At 49.7% G+C, this 18017-nt stretch overlaps 1 protein-coding gene across 5 annotated transcripts in view; it reads right to left on the reverse strand.

Moving 5' to 3' along the window:
• Nucleotides 1-230: 230 nt before the first annotated feature.
• AUTS2 (activator of transcription and developmental regulator AUTS2) overlaps nucleotides 231-18017 on the reverse strand; it is a 1115275-nt gene continuing 1097488 nt past the window's right edge. For all 5 annotated transcript variants that reach the window (XM_027609950.2, XM_027609948.2, XM_027609949.2 and 2 more), the window contains 8 exons: nucleotides 17884-17955; nucleotides 16636-16665; nucleotides 14890-14961; nucleotides 11353-11494; nucleotides 8155-8232; nucleotides 7154-7237; nucleotides 5789-6011; nucleotides 231-3443 (listed from right to left, as the gene is read on the reverse strand). In XM_027609950.2, coding sequence (XP_027465751.1) covers nucleotides 2195-3443; nucleotides 5789-6011; nucleotides 7154-7237; nucleotides 8155-8232; nucleotides 11353-11494; nucleotides 14890-14961; nucleotides 16636-16665; nucleotides 17884-17955 — 1950 coding nt within the window. In that variant the 3' untranslated portion in view covers nucleotides 231-2194. The remainder of the gene's footprint in view (nucleotides 3444-5788; nucleotides 6012-7153; nucleotides 7238-8154; nucleotides 8233-11352; nucleotides 11495-14889; nucleotides 14962-16635; nucleotides 16666-17883; nucleotides 17956-18017) is intronic.

Below are 18017 nucleotides of genomic sequence, written 5' to 3' on the forward strand. Positions count from 1 at the left end.
AAATGAAAAGAACACAAGATCCACAACTGATGGTGCGGGGCACAAAGGTTTACAGAAACTAATCGGCGGGTCACTAACCGCGTTAGGTAGGGCGACCGGCCCACGCAGGTCAGCCTGGCGTCCTCGCTCGGGCTGGGTTCAAGACGTTTCTTTCCAAGAGCCTGGTCTTGCAAGTGTGGCTTCTTCCCTAAGGTAATGATGGCCATCTCACACACACAAGCAGCTGGAAGCTTGGTTCACATTTTTTAATAACATGGCACAGTTTACATTACACAAGAAGGCTCCACCGATGAGAACATGCTGAAGAGTCAGTCGGTTTTCACGTGTCTTTTCACATAGGGTCTAGAAAGGACTTTATTACATACAGGATAAACAGCAAAAAGGTCTGTATAGAACAATCTCTTTACAATACTGAAAACTACCACTACAGTTCCAGTGTTCATATCCCTCGGATTTTTTTTTTCTTTTTAAGTTGCTGTCTTTAAAAAAAAAAAAAAAAACCAAACAAAAAAACAAAACAAAACAAAACAAAAATAACCACTGCACAACATCCGGAGTTCACAAAATCTGAAGCTCACCACTAAACCTTCAGTTTACTACTAAAATAGATCTCTCTGCTTATTAGAAACAATGGTCTGTAGTTAACTTTTTTTTTCTTTTTTGCAAAAACAGGATAACAACATCAGATAGCACTTTAATATACTAGAAGACCCAATGGAACTAATTTTATTTCATACATATATTTTACAGTCCAGTAGACAAGATATAGTGTTATTTCTCTGCTAGTAAAGTCATATTCTCTCCAAATATGTAGACAAGAGGCTTAATGTATTATAAAAGTATTATGAAGACACATTAAGGTTGATGCGAACTTAAAAACCACACGCACACACAAGACTTTGTCTCCGCCACTGTTCGCCCTCCGGGACTCTCCATGGCGGCGCCCGATCGACCTGTTGTGGCTCTTCCCAGACTTTTTTACCAATGGGAGCCCAGCGAGCCACATGAGCAGATGCGCCACCTTCGATCCACCAGTTACCGAGGACAGTGAAAAACATATCCATCATCTGAGAAAACGTGAAGCTTTCTTTCAGGATTTGTTTGGGTGTAACCACCTCTCGTTACCAAACAAGGAGGGTGTGTACAGATAGGAACTAGGACACCCTAAAAAAAAAAAGCATGGCTCCCACATGAGGTGTGTGTGAAATCACGTGACTGATGGTGACGAGATGCTTGGCGGCCTGTGTGTCCCCTGATTTTGGCATCTGACAACTCCCATCCTCCCCTGGCACTGGCTGTCCTGTCTCCCCACCCCCCTCCCCACTCCACCCCCCACCACCACGGCCCACAAGCGACAACTTCGGAAGCCAAGTTTTCAGCCTGGGGTCCGATTTGCAAAATAGGAGGTTCCTCCGTTTGAAAAAACAAGCAAGGAAAACAGAGTCATATCACGTAAGCGCTTGTTCAGGGAAAATATGACCTTAAGTATGTTGTAAATGGATTTGAAAAGGCTCCTTTGAGTCAGGAGGGCTTTCGAGAGAAGCCCTAACATTCATTGCATAGTTGAAGGGTTTAGCTGTCTAGAACGATATATGGGAACACAGCCGCAGCCGACCGCGCTCGCTCATATTAAGTTTGCAAATAGCACATTTTAAGAAGTATTAATGTATTATGTTACTTACTCTTTATCTATTTACATTTGTACAAAGTAAAGCTTTCATCTTACCCTTTGCATATATGAACCATTAGCTCACGAAGCAATGTTTTTTTTTTGTTTTTTTTTTTTTTTTTTTTACATAACTATGTACACGGCCTTCCCTTCCTTCCGAAGGAGCCCCACATGCTGCCTGGTGTGCACCTGCTGTTGCTCTCTCCCCAGTTACCGCCACGTCGGTGTGTGTCTGTCATCTTCACTGTTTTGGTTCAAATCAAAAAAGTTTTATACGAGAAACCAAAGGAGTTGGGGACATGAGAACATAGGACTTGGCTAAAAGATCTGAAAAATTTCAACATATAATATACAAAAACCATTTCAAAATCTGCACTGAGTCTATACATTTTTTACAAGGGGAGGAGGCAGGGGCACGTGGCCCCCAGTCTGTGGTAGCGGTCCGTTCTCTCTCTCTCTCTCTCTCTCTAAGTCTGCGTCATGTTGGTGTAGAGCTTCTCCTTCCTCTCTCGGGTCCCTCTCTCCTTACCGAGCTTCAATATCCTTCAGAGTGTGGGAAGGAGGCCTCTCCCTCATCTCTGCCGACAGAGGAGTAGTCCTTCGGGGCGAGACGGGGCGGCCCCCCAGTGTGGAGATGAGCGGCGGGGGCGCGCTCAGCGCAGCCGTCGGAGGGGTCTTGTTGAGCAGTCCGTTCTGGTGCCCCGCTGTGGGGCTGATCCGGGGGTAGTGCATGCTGGGGAGCCCTGGGGTGATGAGGCTGGGGTGCGGCAGGTGGCCGTCCAGGGAGGCGGGGTGCACCGAGTGGAGCCGCGTGTGCTCATAGTCTTCTCTGAGCATGTGCAAGCGCTCCCGCTCGTCCAGGTGTGCCCCGCGCTCGTGTTCCCGCCGAGGGTCCACGGACAGAGGGTGGTGGTGGTGGTGGTGGTGATGGTTGTAGTCGTGAGGCTCCCTGTCCCTGAAGGAGCGATCGGCTTCGTACAGCCGGGGAGTCGAGAGACGGTGGAGAGGGTCGTTCCTCAGCAGGAAGTCCCTGCCCAGCGGGTCTCTCCGGTGAATGTCAAGTTCTCGGTAGGGATCCCTCAAAGGGTCCCGTATGGGGTCCCAATGGAAAGAAGGGTACGGGAACCGCTCTCCGCCCGGGATGGGACTGATGCCCATGAAAGGAGTCATCATGCGAGTCCTGTCCAGGCTGCTGATGCTGTTCATGGGGTGAATGCCTGTCACCCCCACCGTCATGGGCATCGACGCCAGGGGCCCCGGGTGCACACTGGACGAGGAGTTTGGAGGAGGCGCCTCCGAAGACCGGTGGGTCTGCGGGGCCTCCGGAGGCAGGTCGTGGTCTTCTTTGCGTTCCTCCTTCACCTTGACCTCAGAGCTCTTCTTGGGGTTCTCGTAGGCCGGCTCGCTCTTGCGCGGCTCGGCCTCGCGGCTCGAGGTGCTGTTGGGCCTGGCGCTCTCCACGACGGGGGTCCGCACGTAGGGCGATGGCACCCGGGCCATCTGCTTGGCCTCTTCACCCACGGCTCTCCCCTCGTGGCCGTGGCCGTCCTTCTCGGGCAGGTGGCCCTCCTTCGCCTTGTGCTCGTCGGCGGTCAGGTCCTTGCGGGATTCCGAGTGGTCTCTCTCCCTCTCTTTGGATTTGTCTTTCTCACGAGCCTCAGTGTTCAAATGACCCCTGATCTGTTCAGTGGAGCTACGGTTATGTCCCAAGGTGCTCACCGGGAGGATAGGTGCTGGTGAAGGGTGGCTGGAGTGTCTTTTTTCAACGCTTTCCCTGAGGGGGGGAGAGAGAGAGAGAGAGAGAGGGAAACAGAGAAGCAAGTGAAATGGGGCTGCCGGCCTGGCGAGGGGCTGCCGATGAAATGGTGGTGTGAGAAGGACGGGCTCGGGTCTGGCTCCCGGGGTCACCGAGGCCGCTGGATGGGCCCTTTGTACGGCAGAGCCAGCCACCCTGAGCCTATTCACCTAGATTTTAGAGGAAGCTCTACAGGGGTGAAGTGCTAGGGGTGAGGGGAGCAGGAGGGCCTGAGGGGGAAATAATTCTCTCTGTATGTAAGATCCACATGCCTCCATCAAGACCACAGACGAAGAGCTTTCGGCACGTGGACGTGGACCAACGTGGCCAATAACAGTGATGCGGCGATAAGCCCGCCTGTCTAGAATCCTAGGATCATTTAGTGTTAAGAAGAAAGCTTGAGCAGCCTGAACACAAAGACGACCTTTCTTCCACCTTCGTGATAACCGAGACACGGGAAGGAAGGGTCTGACGTGAACGTGATGGTAGCTTCCAGCTCCGGACATCAGGACGGGTGACCTGTCTCAGAGTAAAGGATGCAGATTCAGAGCATCCTCCAAGATGCAGCACGTGAGGGGCCTCTGAAGGGAAACCACAAGTTCAGGGCTCGTGGGTGGCAAACAGGGCTTCCACCTCAGGAAGGACAAGACGACCGCAATCTGAGAAGATGGAGGAAAGACAGTAGGAAAAGGGGGGTCCCCAGGCCTCAGGGGACAAATGGAGAACAATTTTAAGAGAATCTGGGAATGGAAATGTGGAAGAAGAATCTTAGGGACCTGTTTGGGACGGGGGCTGAAGAATCCGGGGCAGAAGATGCCGAGCACGGGACGACCACAAGGCAGACGGGAAGAGGGAAGACAGGAGTGGGCACGTGGCAGGGGCCGCCCCAAGACAGATGGGGCCGAGGTGAGGAGCAAGGCACCTGGTTGGCTTGGCAGCTCGCAAGGGTGAGGGTGGCCACGGCGAGAGAATCAAGGAGGGTTCTCCTACAAATTTGGTTTCTAGCCAACACGCAAGGCGAAGAAGAGGAGCATCTTCAAAAAGTAAGAATAAAAAAGAGTGGGTTTTATTAAGTTTCAGGACTTGAATGCAAAGGCCATTTTGACTCCATGAAGAAAGATGTGAAAAGGTTTGTGGCCACATCGTCTTCTCGTCAGTGACGGACTGCCCAAAGAAAGCTCCCGGTCCAGGCTAGGCCCACCTCACTGTGGTGGTTTACCGCGGAGAGCTGAACGCCATTAAGTGTCCTCCCACTGGCTAAGAGAGTTTTATTAACATACTGTCTTGAAGGACGAATGTGTCTTTTTCTTTTACAAGAGAGAAATCAGTTAGAATGATGACCTACGAGGAATACATACTAATCTGACACATTCAGAGTCTGCGAAGTTGAATTCTTTTAAATCACTAGCGTGCGTGCGCACGCACACCCCATACACAGTAAGGAAAAATTAAAGATTTGGCTCATGTATGAGACCTAAGTACCCAAAGGAGAGTGTTATTAGGGATTTTCTGTCAAACGTATCTTGTCTTTCCTCTGCTTAGCAGTTTGTTCAAAAGGAAAATCGCCTACAGAAAGAAAACAGAAAGGGATACTTGCTTAAGAATGCCTATGACATTCTTCAGAGAAAATAAGACATTTTCCTCTTTAAGGCGATTCTTTTTATAGGCATGGGTTACCAAGTACAGAGCTAAAAAAATGGTTAGTCAAATTAATTTACCCACTGGCAAAACAAAACCCACACCAGAAATGCTTGCTGACGCTCTTCTGCATCTAGGTTAGCAAAATTTTATTTGTCATCTGTGAGCCCAGGATTGGAGTTTGAACAAAATTTGAGAAAAATATGATGAGACAATGTAAACGTGACTTTCTAAAAGCAAACAAAAAGAAAAAGAGAGAGCGAGAGAGACAGAGGGGGGAAAAAAAAAACCTATGGATGATTTAATGGACTGCACGAACTTGAAAGCAAATATGGTATTGATTCATGCTGTGTGTGTTTGGTCCAGAGCTCCACCTCGCTGTCTCGGAGACAAAGATGTATACTGGCATACACTAATGCTCGCAGGGCCTGCCGAGGTTCTAAGGGCGGATGTGCGTCTGGTCGGGAAGTTCTCACTGCGCTGCGGTTATTACAGCCCTACAGTGGCGGTGCGCTAGGGGGCCGAGGGGGGTGCTCTCGGGGACTGCGGGGCCGGCCCGGGCCGAGCGAGAAGCTGAGGCCACAGGGCCAGCCGGAGCACGAGGCTGGGACGGGGAGGGGGGGACGGCTGTCCTGGGCACACAGCGGGCTCCCCCAGTGGGACTCGAGAACGGGTTCTTTCCGTACCTTTCTTTGTCATCTTTACTAACAGATGAGTCTCGTTTATCTACATCTCTATCTCTGTCATGAGCTGCAGCGGACGCGCTACGCTCCAGCTCCCCTGGCTTCAGCCAGGGCGGAGGGGTCGGGAACGACGGAGGCGTTCGGTGTAGCCGGTTCCAGGGTTCGTGAGGGTTGCTAAAGTTCTGCACACTGGGGCCATCCTTGTGGCCGAACATTGAGTTGGGTGCTGAAATGGTGAAGTGGAGAACAAAAAGGTTTAAGAGAAATTATATAATCTGCCGTAATGAAGGTACTTACCAAAAAACTTTTAACAGCACTCAGAGTTAAAATGAATACATATTATGGGGAGCTGGAAAAGGAAAGGAGATTAACAGATTCATTAGAGGAGTGCTCGTCCTACACTGGACAGGTAGCTCACAGCTTTTGTTCTTTAACCAAAGGCGACGGGGTGGGAGGGGAGGAGTCAAGAGGAAGGGGACCAGACAGGTGTCAAGAGCACCTGATCGAACACGTCTGGTGCATGCAGAAGCCCCCAGCATGCAGAAGGGGGTACTCTCGGGGGTAACTCGGATGAACAGCACTCGTTGTGGAGGTGCATTCAAGCTCATCCTCAACCCACAACCCCACTAACGGGACCGCCATTCTTCCCACAGCGTTAGTAGACGCAAACCGGTGTCGTCAAGCCCGGACGTGGCCTTGACCTAAGCAGACAGGTAAGGTCTCCGCACAGGACGGGACTGGGAGGGCGCACTTAGGGCTGCATTTTAGGCCTCCAGTGCCCGGAGACCATGATATATGGACGGCATGAGAGAAAATGGGTTGAACAGTGGCTCAAAAATGAGCAGGTGTTACACCTCTTTTTCCCACTTGAGATACTTTTTAGTAGAAAATGACACGATCCTTCCAGATTACGGAGTATGAAACGCTGCCCACTCTTGGCTAGCTTCAGGCCGGTACTGTTTTCCTGCTATTTTTGGTTGCGTTTTCTCAGGGCCACTAGTGCCAAAGGTGAGGTGAATGTAACAGCAGTTTCCCCTTCCACTGGGAGCTGTGGCTAAAGTCCTGGACGGTAGGGATGGAATATGGAGGAGACTGAGCTTAAGCGACTTCATGGAGTTCCATCAGTGACATCACCTCTCCTGACGCTCACTAACACACAGCAAGAGCGGGCTTCCCTTGAAACACCGCCTTCCATGTCAATGCACCCTTCCCCCTGACTTCACTGCCGAGGCCTGCTTCTCCGGATATAACCTAATCTGTTTCCCACGAGGACAGGTTCCTTTTAGCTAGAAAGGTCCTGAGCCATAGACAGATCAGAGGAGACACATAGTCCGAGGCAGATTTTTAAAAAAGTTAAGAGGTACTCACTAACTGAAGGATTTCCGAGTCCCCCGAAGGCATTGCCACCAACAGCTGTGAGGCCAGTGAACGTAGACGGACGGTTAAAAGGCTCTGCGAACAGATCGGGAAGAAGGAAACGGTTGCAGGACTGGGATGAGTGAGGAGCCTAAGAGCTTCCTGGGAGCGGGAAGGCGATGTGGGAGCCCTGCCCTCTCTACACTTGGACCCGAACCGACCCTGATCGTGCAGAAGCACTCACTGCGCCTGGGTCTGGGCACTGGATTGGCAAAATATTTACAGGAGCTGTTTTTCCAGAACTGTGCATTCTGCCCCACTCCCCTTGTGCTGGGGTGGGGAGCATCGCTCAAGCCTTCCTGTCCTGCCCTCCCTCTTCGGGGAAAGTACCCTGTAGGCTCTATGAGAACAAATCGGAGGACATCCTCAACTAAGTCTCCCAGTGATGAAACTGTGAGGGCGCATCTGTGAAGACACCCCAGGGTCACATGTACCGTTGCCCACACCTGCCTGTACAGTCGCAGAAAATACCCAAAGAACAGAGGCCACAAACAAAGCGCGTATCCTTGCTAGGAAAAGAGATTCACAGTGAAATGTGAGGGGATTATGAAGCCGCATGTAACGCCTCCTTGTAATGTCATCTTGCCTTACCTTCCACCTCCCAGAGGTGGACAGGGGGCGAGAGTTCACCATCTTGCCCCAGTGGGCAGGAACAGGGTACTGTACATGCGGATCCCCGGAGGCACCGGGGCATGGCTCCTTCCCACTGTGCCATCAGTCACCTCAGATGGGATCACGACTGAGCCCACGTCCACTACTTTAAGACTGTCGTATAAGAGGTGCCAAAATCCCGAGGATGGATGGCAGGCGTTCCAACTCTCCTCCACAAACACCATTATCACCCTAAGTAATCATTGAGGTGTCTAAGACGACGGCCAACTTGCCAGGAAGTGCGGCAAACCAAGGTTTTTCTGAGACACACATGTCAGTTCCCATCACCGATGGCAACTCACCCAGGTGAGCGGCAGGGTTAAGGAAGTTGCTGTGATGGGGGGGTGGCCCAAAAGGGGTCCCGGTTGGGTGTGCAGCACCTAGAAAGTCAAACATGACAGAATCAGACTTCCCAGAAAGCCAGCTCCTACCACGCAATTGGCTCCTAGCTACCCGAGGGCCCCATAAGAAAATGGGAGCGAATACGTTAAAATAAGGACATGGCTGAAGTCCACCCAGGCAACACGCTGGGAGACGACATGTTTTCTGTTAGGTAGCAGAAAAGAAGGGATGCCCTTCTTCCAATTGGGGCTGGCCACCACCCAAAAGAAGTTATTCCTTTGAAGAGACATGGACCCACAGTACTCGAGGCATGGAGGAATATCGCAAGGGGGGTGGGCGGGGTCGGGGGTGATTCTGTAACCAAATAAGTTGGAGGATCAAACACCAAGGCACAAAGTGTCAAGCGGGGTTCTTCACTTCCTGGAGCTGTTTGTACGATCCCAGGCTCACTCGTTCTCTGAAAGGGGGACATTTGGCCACGGGATACTTTCTTCACAGAGCGTAATGGGGGGGCAAGTCTTTCACTTTGAGAAACACTGATCTGGAAACTACATTTTATAATCCTTGGCTCAGGAATGGCTGTCCCACAGCGGTGCGTCTGGGTGGCCCGGCTCTGGGCCCTGCGGAGCCCCTTCCCCGAGGAGTGTGTTGGTTGTCGTGGGCCCGTCTGGAAGGCCTGGCCCTGCAAAAGCCGGGACCATGCACCGCATCAGGTTATGGGCGATCGAGTCCTCCAAGCAGCTCTCCAGCCTTCCGTGCCAGGACAAGCCACTTGATTCCTACATTTGTGGACACCGACAATCTGCTAACGGACTCTATCTGCCCGAAGGGGACCTCAGTTCAAGGTCAGTGGTCTTCTTTCCTTTGGTTTCCCCGTCATCCACATCTCCACCACTGTTTCATATTCTGCCTTAAACAACATGTATTTCTTTAAGGAGCCACATCATCCTTGTCCTGGAGGAAGGTGGGAAAGGAGAGAGGGAGAGAAGGAGAGAGACAGGGTACGCGCCTGGGAAGCAGGACGATATTCGTTTAAGAGCCGAGGGCATCCGGCCAGCTTGTTACGGTGCAGCCGAGCGTGGGGGAGACGTGCTGTTGGGGTGGCAGGCTCGGCTCTGGAGACCAGATTGGCCAGGCTCACCTGACATAATCTCTCTTGAACTGATGTCAGGCATGAATTCCCAACAGGAAGCTTAAGAGTGGCTGTACTGAACACGTGTGTGTGAATTATACACACCGGTTCAAAGTTTCACCAAATTACCATGGGGGCAAAATCCAATAGTGCTCAGACTAAAAAAGATGACCTTCCGGAATGGATGTATACACAGGGCCTCAATGAACTGACTGATAACTACTAATAACTACCAACGAACTGGTCCTCTTGCATTTTGGCTAAGCTCCTATAAACAAGTATAAATTCCCTCAGGAAAGCAGATTAAATGGAGGAGTGTGGTTCCCCCCCCCCCCCACACACCCTACAAACTCAATTTATGTTCTGGATTGCTGTTCCCTGCACCCCAAGGCCTCTGTGGGGCCTTGGGCGCGGAGGAAGCCGCAGAGCCCGGGAAGGTATCTGTCACAGCTGCGGACTCTTAGAATCGGAAGGCACCCGAGGAGAGGAGTTTTCTGTTCGGCCCGAGACGGTGGCTTCGCCCAGGCGGTGCCGAAAGCTACTCCATCTCCACCCAGAGAACACAGCCCAGCATATTCATTAGGTGGTAACAGCGCTACCAGCTAAATAAAAATCTGGCCGCACACTTTCTGTGTAGTACAAGCTAATTAATGCCTCGATGAAGAGCGGAGCTTTGCTCAGCCCCGCGCCCCCAGGGGTGCCTTGCAGTTCCAGAAATTATTGAAGCAAAAGAAGCCAATTCATCCGCTTGGCTCAAACGGAAGCCAGGGAGAAATCTCTCTATTTCCCTCCAAATATTGCTCTTCACGTAGCTCCGTCTCAGAGCCTAGGTGCCATGGTAACAAAGCTTTCAAATATGTCCCTAGACAGAACTGACAGAGAAAAACCTGAGACCTTAGCAAATTCCATCCACCCTCAAGGGTGATTCACTTGCTTTGGCAACAAGGCCCATTATAATGATGATTTCTTGCAATGGGGGAGTCTCCCTCTTTCTGAATGGAAGAGCCTTAGGTCAACCAAGAATGAGTCCTGAGTAAAAGCCTGGGAAGGCAGCAGGCAGGATGGATGTGAAACTTGTTCCCTAAGGACCAGAAACAGGGAGCCCCGTGCATTTTTATGTCCAGAAGAATAAATTCTACTTAGCATGGTGGGTATGCAGTTACGAAGCTTACGCGCTCAGTGTCGCCATTCACAGGTATTAACGAGCGCAGCTCTGTGCGGCCAAGGAGCTTCAGGACTGAATGATAGGGAACCTGGGATACCAAGAGGAGAGCTCTCGCTTCCTGAGAGTCCTTATGGCCACTGTCCCTTGTGTGTATGTACCTGGAGTGGAAAGGGGTGACCCCCAGTCCCCACCGCCCCCGCTGTGGCATACCTATGAGGCGTTCGGGAGGTTAACGAGCAGACCACATAGGAATCTATACCCTGTCCTGCAAATTCTCTGCATCACTACAACCAGCCAGGCAACAGCCTTAGGTTCCGTAGCCAAGAACACCAGCCACCCACGGGCTGACCCTCCCCATCACAGACCACACCGCCAGCAGCCCTCTTGATTCTGATTTCTTCATCCTCAGGCTCTTGGGAAAAAACAGCATGACTGAGCATCATGGTGCAGAGTGACTGAGTGCTCTGTGGGCACCAACCGCAAGGACAACCACATCCTTATACAATCCCTGGCACTGTTTGCTATCGATGTGCCCTTGTAAGCTTTCTGATCTTTTTCAATAGCGTTTGACATCCTTATGAGTCATACTGGTTTAATATAGAAGCAAATAATGAGCCGAAGCAATATGAGTCCCCGAAGAGAGAGATGATCTTTTTTCTTTCTTTAATGAAAGCGGGCATATCAGTGAAGAAGGGTCCATCTCCCTGGATGTACTGATGTTGCCTTGCAAGCTGGCATAAACTGCATTTTTGTTTTTGTTTTTAAGGGAGGGATCGAGCAGCGGGCCCCGAGCACAAACATCATTTATTTAGCTACCTGCGAACTCAATTTCTCAGCTCTTTCCTGGCGCTCTGAACTCACCAGCAGCAGAGAACAAAGTTGAAGGCCGGGCCAGGTCATGGGGGTGGTGGATGGCTCCAAAGAGGCTGGGGCCTGGGGGGCGGCTCAGGAACTCGGGTTTCAATCCGAAGTCCAGCTTATGTGGGTCTGACTGCATCTGTTTCTAAAGCAGCAAGGGGAAAAAGAAAAGATGAAACCCCAAGATCAACATCAGGAAAGAAAGCTATCAGTGAAGAGGCAGAGACTGCTTGCTGGAGGAGACTGCGAATGGTGCTCTCAGGCTCCGCGCTGGAGTCAGGTTCAAGTTTACAGGTGCTGTGAGAAGAGCAATCAACACAGTATCTCACCCTCACACGCCAGAAAAGCAGGTCAACCCACGAGGGGCCGGTGGTGCCTGCCACTGGACAGTACCGGCGTCTCTGAGGTTGTACGGCTCGAGGAATAACACCACATCCGATTTATTCAAACCACCACCGCTCCGAAGTAGTTTATTATTTGCTGTAAAGGCCCATTTTGGCAAGTTTTTAAATGATAGTATTTTAAAGCTCATTTCATTAGGAATTCTGCATGAATAATCTGCTGTGTAAATTAATTGTTAATGACTCTTTGCCATATTCTAGTAGATCACAGTACATTAGTAACTGGAAGTGATGAAGAAATATTTGCATGCCTACAAGCTAATGTTCAAATGATCATTGTTACATCTTAAAAAAAAAAAAAAAAAGGAATGCCAAAAACAAACAGAAACAAAGTAGGGATATTCATTTAATGCACTGGGGGTCTTTTCCCTGCCTCTGCCCCATGACTGCCCGAGGAACAGATCATCGGCCCGGCCCAGCGAGCCAACGAGAACTTCTCTTGTTTTGAATGCTTGGCGTCAGCGGCCATCGCTCTATTTTCGTCCATTTATATATGTGTATATATATATGTCCCCCCTCAAGCTACTCTCCGTTCACCTTCCCCGAAGGCTACAGAGACTAGCTCGTAATTTCCTCCCTTCCTTACCCTGGTGTCATTCTTGAGGCCAGTAGCCCTCTCGAACGTGGATGCCCCACGTTAACTCTCAGCCACCTTCTCTCTGAATCTCACGCCTCCCCAGACCAGCTTCCCTCCCCCTTGCCACCACCTCCCCGCCTACCGGGCTCCCATCCTTCACGGCCCTTCACCTGTTTCTGACTCACCCCTCCAGTCTCTTAGCTTTGACTGATGTTTATAGTCCCTTTGGGCCCGCGCCACCTCAAACCCCCTCACATCTGCCCTAAACACATCCCTGTCCCACTCTGTACAAGGAAGTCAGTAAGGAGACAATCTGAGCTAGCCTGTGTGAGCGTCAGAGACAAGAGAAGTCTGCCATGCCATTCCCTCATTGCCGAAGGCCGCCATCCCGCTCATCCAACCATACCCATTCAAACAAGACCAGCCTGATCACTCCAAGCTGGAAGCGATACCCCTTGGAAGCAGACAGCATGTTCACAGTTTTTTATGCGCATACGGATATGCTCACTACTGAATGCTAAGCAACTAGACGCCAGGACAGATGAGTGTCCTCTGAGCCTGGTACAGTAAGTAATCTGCAGGCGTTAGGCTCCTTCAAGAAATACTTGGGGGGAGGGGCACTAAAAGAATGAGGAAATGAACATTACAGAGAAAGGGGACAATGCAATTTCTGCTCAAATCCACAGGGAAGACGCTCGTCCAAGCTCCACTATAAAGTAATAGCCAAACCCCAAACCACAGCTTCTAATTCACTATAAATCTATAAAAATCTTTTGAGTGCCTCCTTCAATTTGGTTGCCAAATTATTTAGCACTAATACTGCACGGTACATAGCACAGTTCCATTAACCACAACTTAGGTCCATGAAGCAAAATGGAGCTTGGGGATTACAAAGAGTTTGCTGGGAAGGGAAGATGAGCAGCATGCAAGAGGTCTTCCTAATTGAATTGAGATAATGAAACTTTTAGTCACCGGGGACACCTTCATGGAAAAGAAGTTGCTAAAGTGGCACATACAACATCCTTCACCGCTTTTAAGCAAAGGAACTACAAGGAGGACGTGTCTTACCTACCGTTCCGCCAACCACATCATCCAGAACAAAAAGTGAATTGAACTTAAGCATCAAAATCTAGTTAGCCCTCCGAGCACACATATTTGCTCACGAAGCTAAACCATAAGGTTTCTAATTAAACCTCGCCTAACAATAAAGTAAAAGTGAACAAAACTCACTGATGGGATGTTGGGAGAAAGAGCAGGTACTTGGCACCAAAGCAAAATATCTTAGTGACCTCATTTACTGAGGGTGGCTTTTTAAGTTTTCACTAGGTTGGTTTTTAATTATTTTCTTAAGATTTTATTTATTTAGTTGAGAGAGAGAGAGAGAGAGAGAGAGAGAGAGAGAGAGAGAGAGAGTGTGCAGGAGCATGAGTGGGGGGCGGGGCAGAGGGAGAGGGAGCGGGACATAGGGCTTGATCCCAGGACTCTGGGATCATGACTTGAGCTGAAGGCAGACACTTAACAGACTGAGCCACCCAGGCGCCCCTTACTAGGTTTTTTGTTTGTTTGTTTTTTTAAATTATGTAATCATTAAAAAACAAAACATTTCTAGGATGACCAGCTCTCATTTATTGGCTTCTTTTCTTAAGCTCATGATGGCTCCCAAATGCTGTTAGCACTAAATGCTTGTTTGTGAAAAAAAATGGATGAACTTACTGGAATTACTTGATTGGTTGTTTTCTCCTGTTTTTCTTGGCACGGTTACCCAGACGGTAAATACCCAGATGGTAAAATCTGGACTGACCAAAGTCAGTTACTTTGGTCCCTAAGTCAACCAGTGATGCCTTTCACCTACAGAAGGCTCTTGACCCTGCTGTGTCACAAATGCCTGGTAAAGCACGGACCGTATTCATCTGTATGATGAAAATACAGACAGAAGTTTAAGCAAAATAATCTGCGGACAGATAGGGTAACGGGTCAGAGTGGTTCTGGCAGGTACTGAGTGAACTCTAAGCTCTGTCACTGGTCATCGAGATGACTAATGCCAAGTATACTGAAAGGTCACTATGACATTACTTCTAGAAGAGATTTCTTCATAATATGCATTGCTGATGGAAGTTCAGTAACATCACATAGGGTAAGCTTTTCAAAGTCATACAGTGAAAAGAATGTGCCAATTCTTACAGAAATGACAACTTTCATGTATAGTTCTTCCCAGATACTACGCATTTTCCATATAAACACTTGGTTGCTATAATTAGATTCTCAACCCCCCCCCCCCCCCCCAGGATTTAACCTATGTTTAAGCTCTGTGGATCACTACAATAACAAAATCGTCTAAAAAGATAAAACATCAGGGAGTTAACAGTTTAGTTCTGTTTTGTAATTTTGTGGGTGGTTTCCCTAATTAATAGTACGGTTTCCCAATAGTGTTTCCAAGAGAGACTGGATTCTTCCTGCCAGAGGGTCTTTAGAAGCTGTTTGAATGCCTCCTCTGTCAGGGGATCACACACCCGCAGGCCCTGTCTCCCCCTCCCGCCGCCGGACAAGGACCGCCAGACTGACCTTGACTTTCTGTTGGTGGTGGTAGATCTGCCAGGCGATGTGAACATGCATAGCACACCACTTCCCTGGTTTCTGGAACAAGAAAGAGCACCGCGGTCAGAAGGAAGACCTTGCACAGAAAACCACCTCCAACTTCTCCGAAGCTTTTCAGCAACTTTGGGCGGCAGAGGCTCTTTTTCACGGAACACGAGTGCTCAGTGGCCCCCAGGCCGGCTCCACCCTTCCTCCACGGAGCCCGAGCCGGTGGTCACTGCTCCCCAAACCCTACTTGACGGGGACCTCCCCGATTACCAGGGACAAGATGGCAAAAGCCTGAGCCCCACTCTGTCTTTCTTTTCTGGTGGCAGCTGGCAGGCCTGGGAGAGTGGGAGGCCCTACTCAACTCAGGCGGCCGCGCTAGGATGCAAATCGGCTGCTCAGAAGAGCTAATTAGTGAGTGGCTGTGAACCGGTTCAAAACAAGAGAGGCTACAGAAGACCCTGTGTAACCTCCCCCCAACGCTGTTTCGTCCTCACCCCCAGAGCGGAACAAAGAAATTCACATTTTTACTGGAGCCCAGTTCCCGCAAGAGCTCTGCTAAGAGTCAATGACCCATTCGTGTTGGTGGGCGCCGTTCGTTCCCAAGCAAAGAAAGAACAACGGAGAGCGCTCATTCCTGCCCACGTTCCGGGCCTCTGCAATCATCACGTCTGTGAGTGGATCAACCCGTGTCTCTCGTGGTCCGGGCACGTCTTGCTTTTGGGGCAGAGGAGTAACTGAGTGTGCCATCTCACCACCCGGAGTGGGGGGACCCCCTCTTTCCAGTCCATTTGTATTCTTGCTGCGTAATCGACTCATCCGCTCCAAACGTGTGCTCGGTTAACTACAGGATGCGTGAGAAGAAACACTGCCCCAGTCCTACATCGGCAAAGGGCAGACGCTTCTGGTTTCTACGTTAAGGAGCTCTTTGTGAAACACACACTTAAGTCCAAGTCTGGGTCAGTTCTCTCGTAATGAAATTATGGGTCATCTGAAATCACCTACGTGATGACACAGTCCTCCTTTGATTCTCTTTGGAGAAATGGCATGATCTGATTATATGTGCCAGACACGGGGTAAGGATAGCAGGAAATCTCTCCATCCATCTTCCAGCCGACGGTCCATCTCCCCCCCGCCCCCGCCCCACCAAGTAAGTCAGGCATCTCTTGGCCACTCTCCAGACCACTCAAGACGTTAACAAACTAAGGCCTAGAGTAGCTACTTCTGCACCAGGGGAACAGGTCGGATGGCTGTGAAGGTCAACACTACTTACTGCAGAATGGGGCAGCCACCAGCCAAGATAAATAGACATATATATATATATATATATATATATATACATATACACACATATATGCACATATGTATCTGCTAGGTGCAGAAGAGACAGGAAAATTCAGTGAAATCCCAATTTCTGCCCATAGCTTCAGTCCTCCTCTATATAGCCCCCTACTTGTCAAGCCTTTTAGCAACACTGTGGACAAGAAACTCTGGCTCAAATGAATGTTTTATCTGTTTGCTTTCCCTCAGTGGCCTGGCTTCCTCCAACACTCCAAGCAACACAAATTCGGCCATTGTCAATCACACCACCTGAAAAACCCAGCCACTGCCATCCCAACGTTTTATTCCAGCGTTTCTATGGCTTGTTTCCTTGTAATGGATTTGTATTTTTAACCCGCAGGGAGTCAAACAGAGGTTGCAAAACAGTTCTAGAAGGAGCTTTCTTACCCTTAACATAGGTCTGAAAGGATCTGTCAACTGTGAAGAGAAAATGACAACTTGGTTACATGCCTGTCACTCAAACAATTGCTCTAATTAACAAATTTGTAGTGCTTCATTAGGAGGGGAAATTAAAATGTTAGAATTTTACTTTTAAATGAAGCCCTTTTAGAGAATAATTAACCCATTTTCACACTATCAAAAGTGCCAAGCGTCCCCTCCCCCACTTCACAAGCCTGGGTACATCCACACTGACAAGCCCCCGACCAAGTTTAATCAATAGCAATTTGCCCTCTGGCAACATGATTTGCTCACATTACACATCTGAGGAGCTCCACTATCTGGAGCGGTCCTTCCCAACCCCACCGCAGGGGTTCTAGGGCAGAACGGCCTCGCCTCCAGACCGTAGACCTGTAAGGCTGGGTTCTACCAGGGACCCGGGGAGAACTAGGCTGTCTTTGCCAACACACTTAAATTTGATGACCGCCCATTACTCACAGGTTATGAGATCTTTTTTAGATGGTCACTAACCATCAGACAAATACCTACATAACTGAGTCATTTTAAACTTCTACCTAACTCTGGTCCTCAATTTCTGACTGCCCCTACCCAGGGAAAAAGAAAATACTGTCAAAAGTAATCATTTGTCCACATTTACTACAAAGGCGAATGTAAGTAACAATCCACCGGACAAGACTATCTGTTATATTGTAGAACTTCCAATTCTCTTCCGAAGTCGGTAGAGGTGTGCATTATGAACGGATGAGAGAAGCAAAGCGTAAGGGATATTCTGCTTAGATCACAGGAGGATGCTTCCCGCATTGAAAGTAGAGGGCCAGGAGCGCTGTGTGGTGACTTCCTGACCCGAGGAGCAGGGAGAGGGTCCTGTGACTTCCAGGAAGAAAAGCGCTTACAGCTTCTTCTTCTGGGCAACAGAAATTTAGGAGACATCGACAGACAAGACTGGTCGAACAGAAGCTACACAAGCTAAGAGTAAGAGTGTTCACTTCCTGTGCTTGGACCACAGGACATTTGTCTTCTCTCCCACTGGCGAGTCACTCCCCTTGTGTCATTTAGCCACAGTGGAGCAGGGGAGATTTTTGTTTTCTAAGCATGACTGGCATTTTCTTCCACGAACTAGAAGGGACAGCTAAAATAGCAGCGGAGCTGAAGCAGGAGCGCGCCCCGGGCTGGCTGTCCCTCGGAAACAAACACGCCCCTGGTGTTACCTGCATCCGAGCCTGACTTTCTACGTACCCTCGGGTCCTTTTGGAGCAGAGTGTGTGGGACTGTCCCGGGTCGAGCAGCAACATCGATTGGGTTGGATGTCTACAAATTAATCAGACCACAGCTTAGGAGGCATGGAACTCATGACCCGAAAGGCAAGATCT

This window comes from Zalophus californianus, chromosome 10, assembly GCF_009762305.2.
Source record: "Zalophus californianus isolate mZalCal1 chromosome 10, mZalCal1.pri.v2, whole genome shotgun sequence".
Classification (NCBI taxonomy): domain Eukaryota; kingdom Metazoa; phylum Chordata; class Mammalia; order Carnivora; family Otariidae; genus Zalophus; species Zalophus californianus.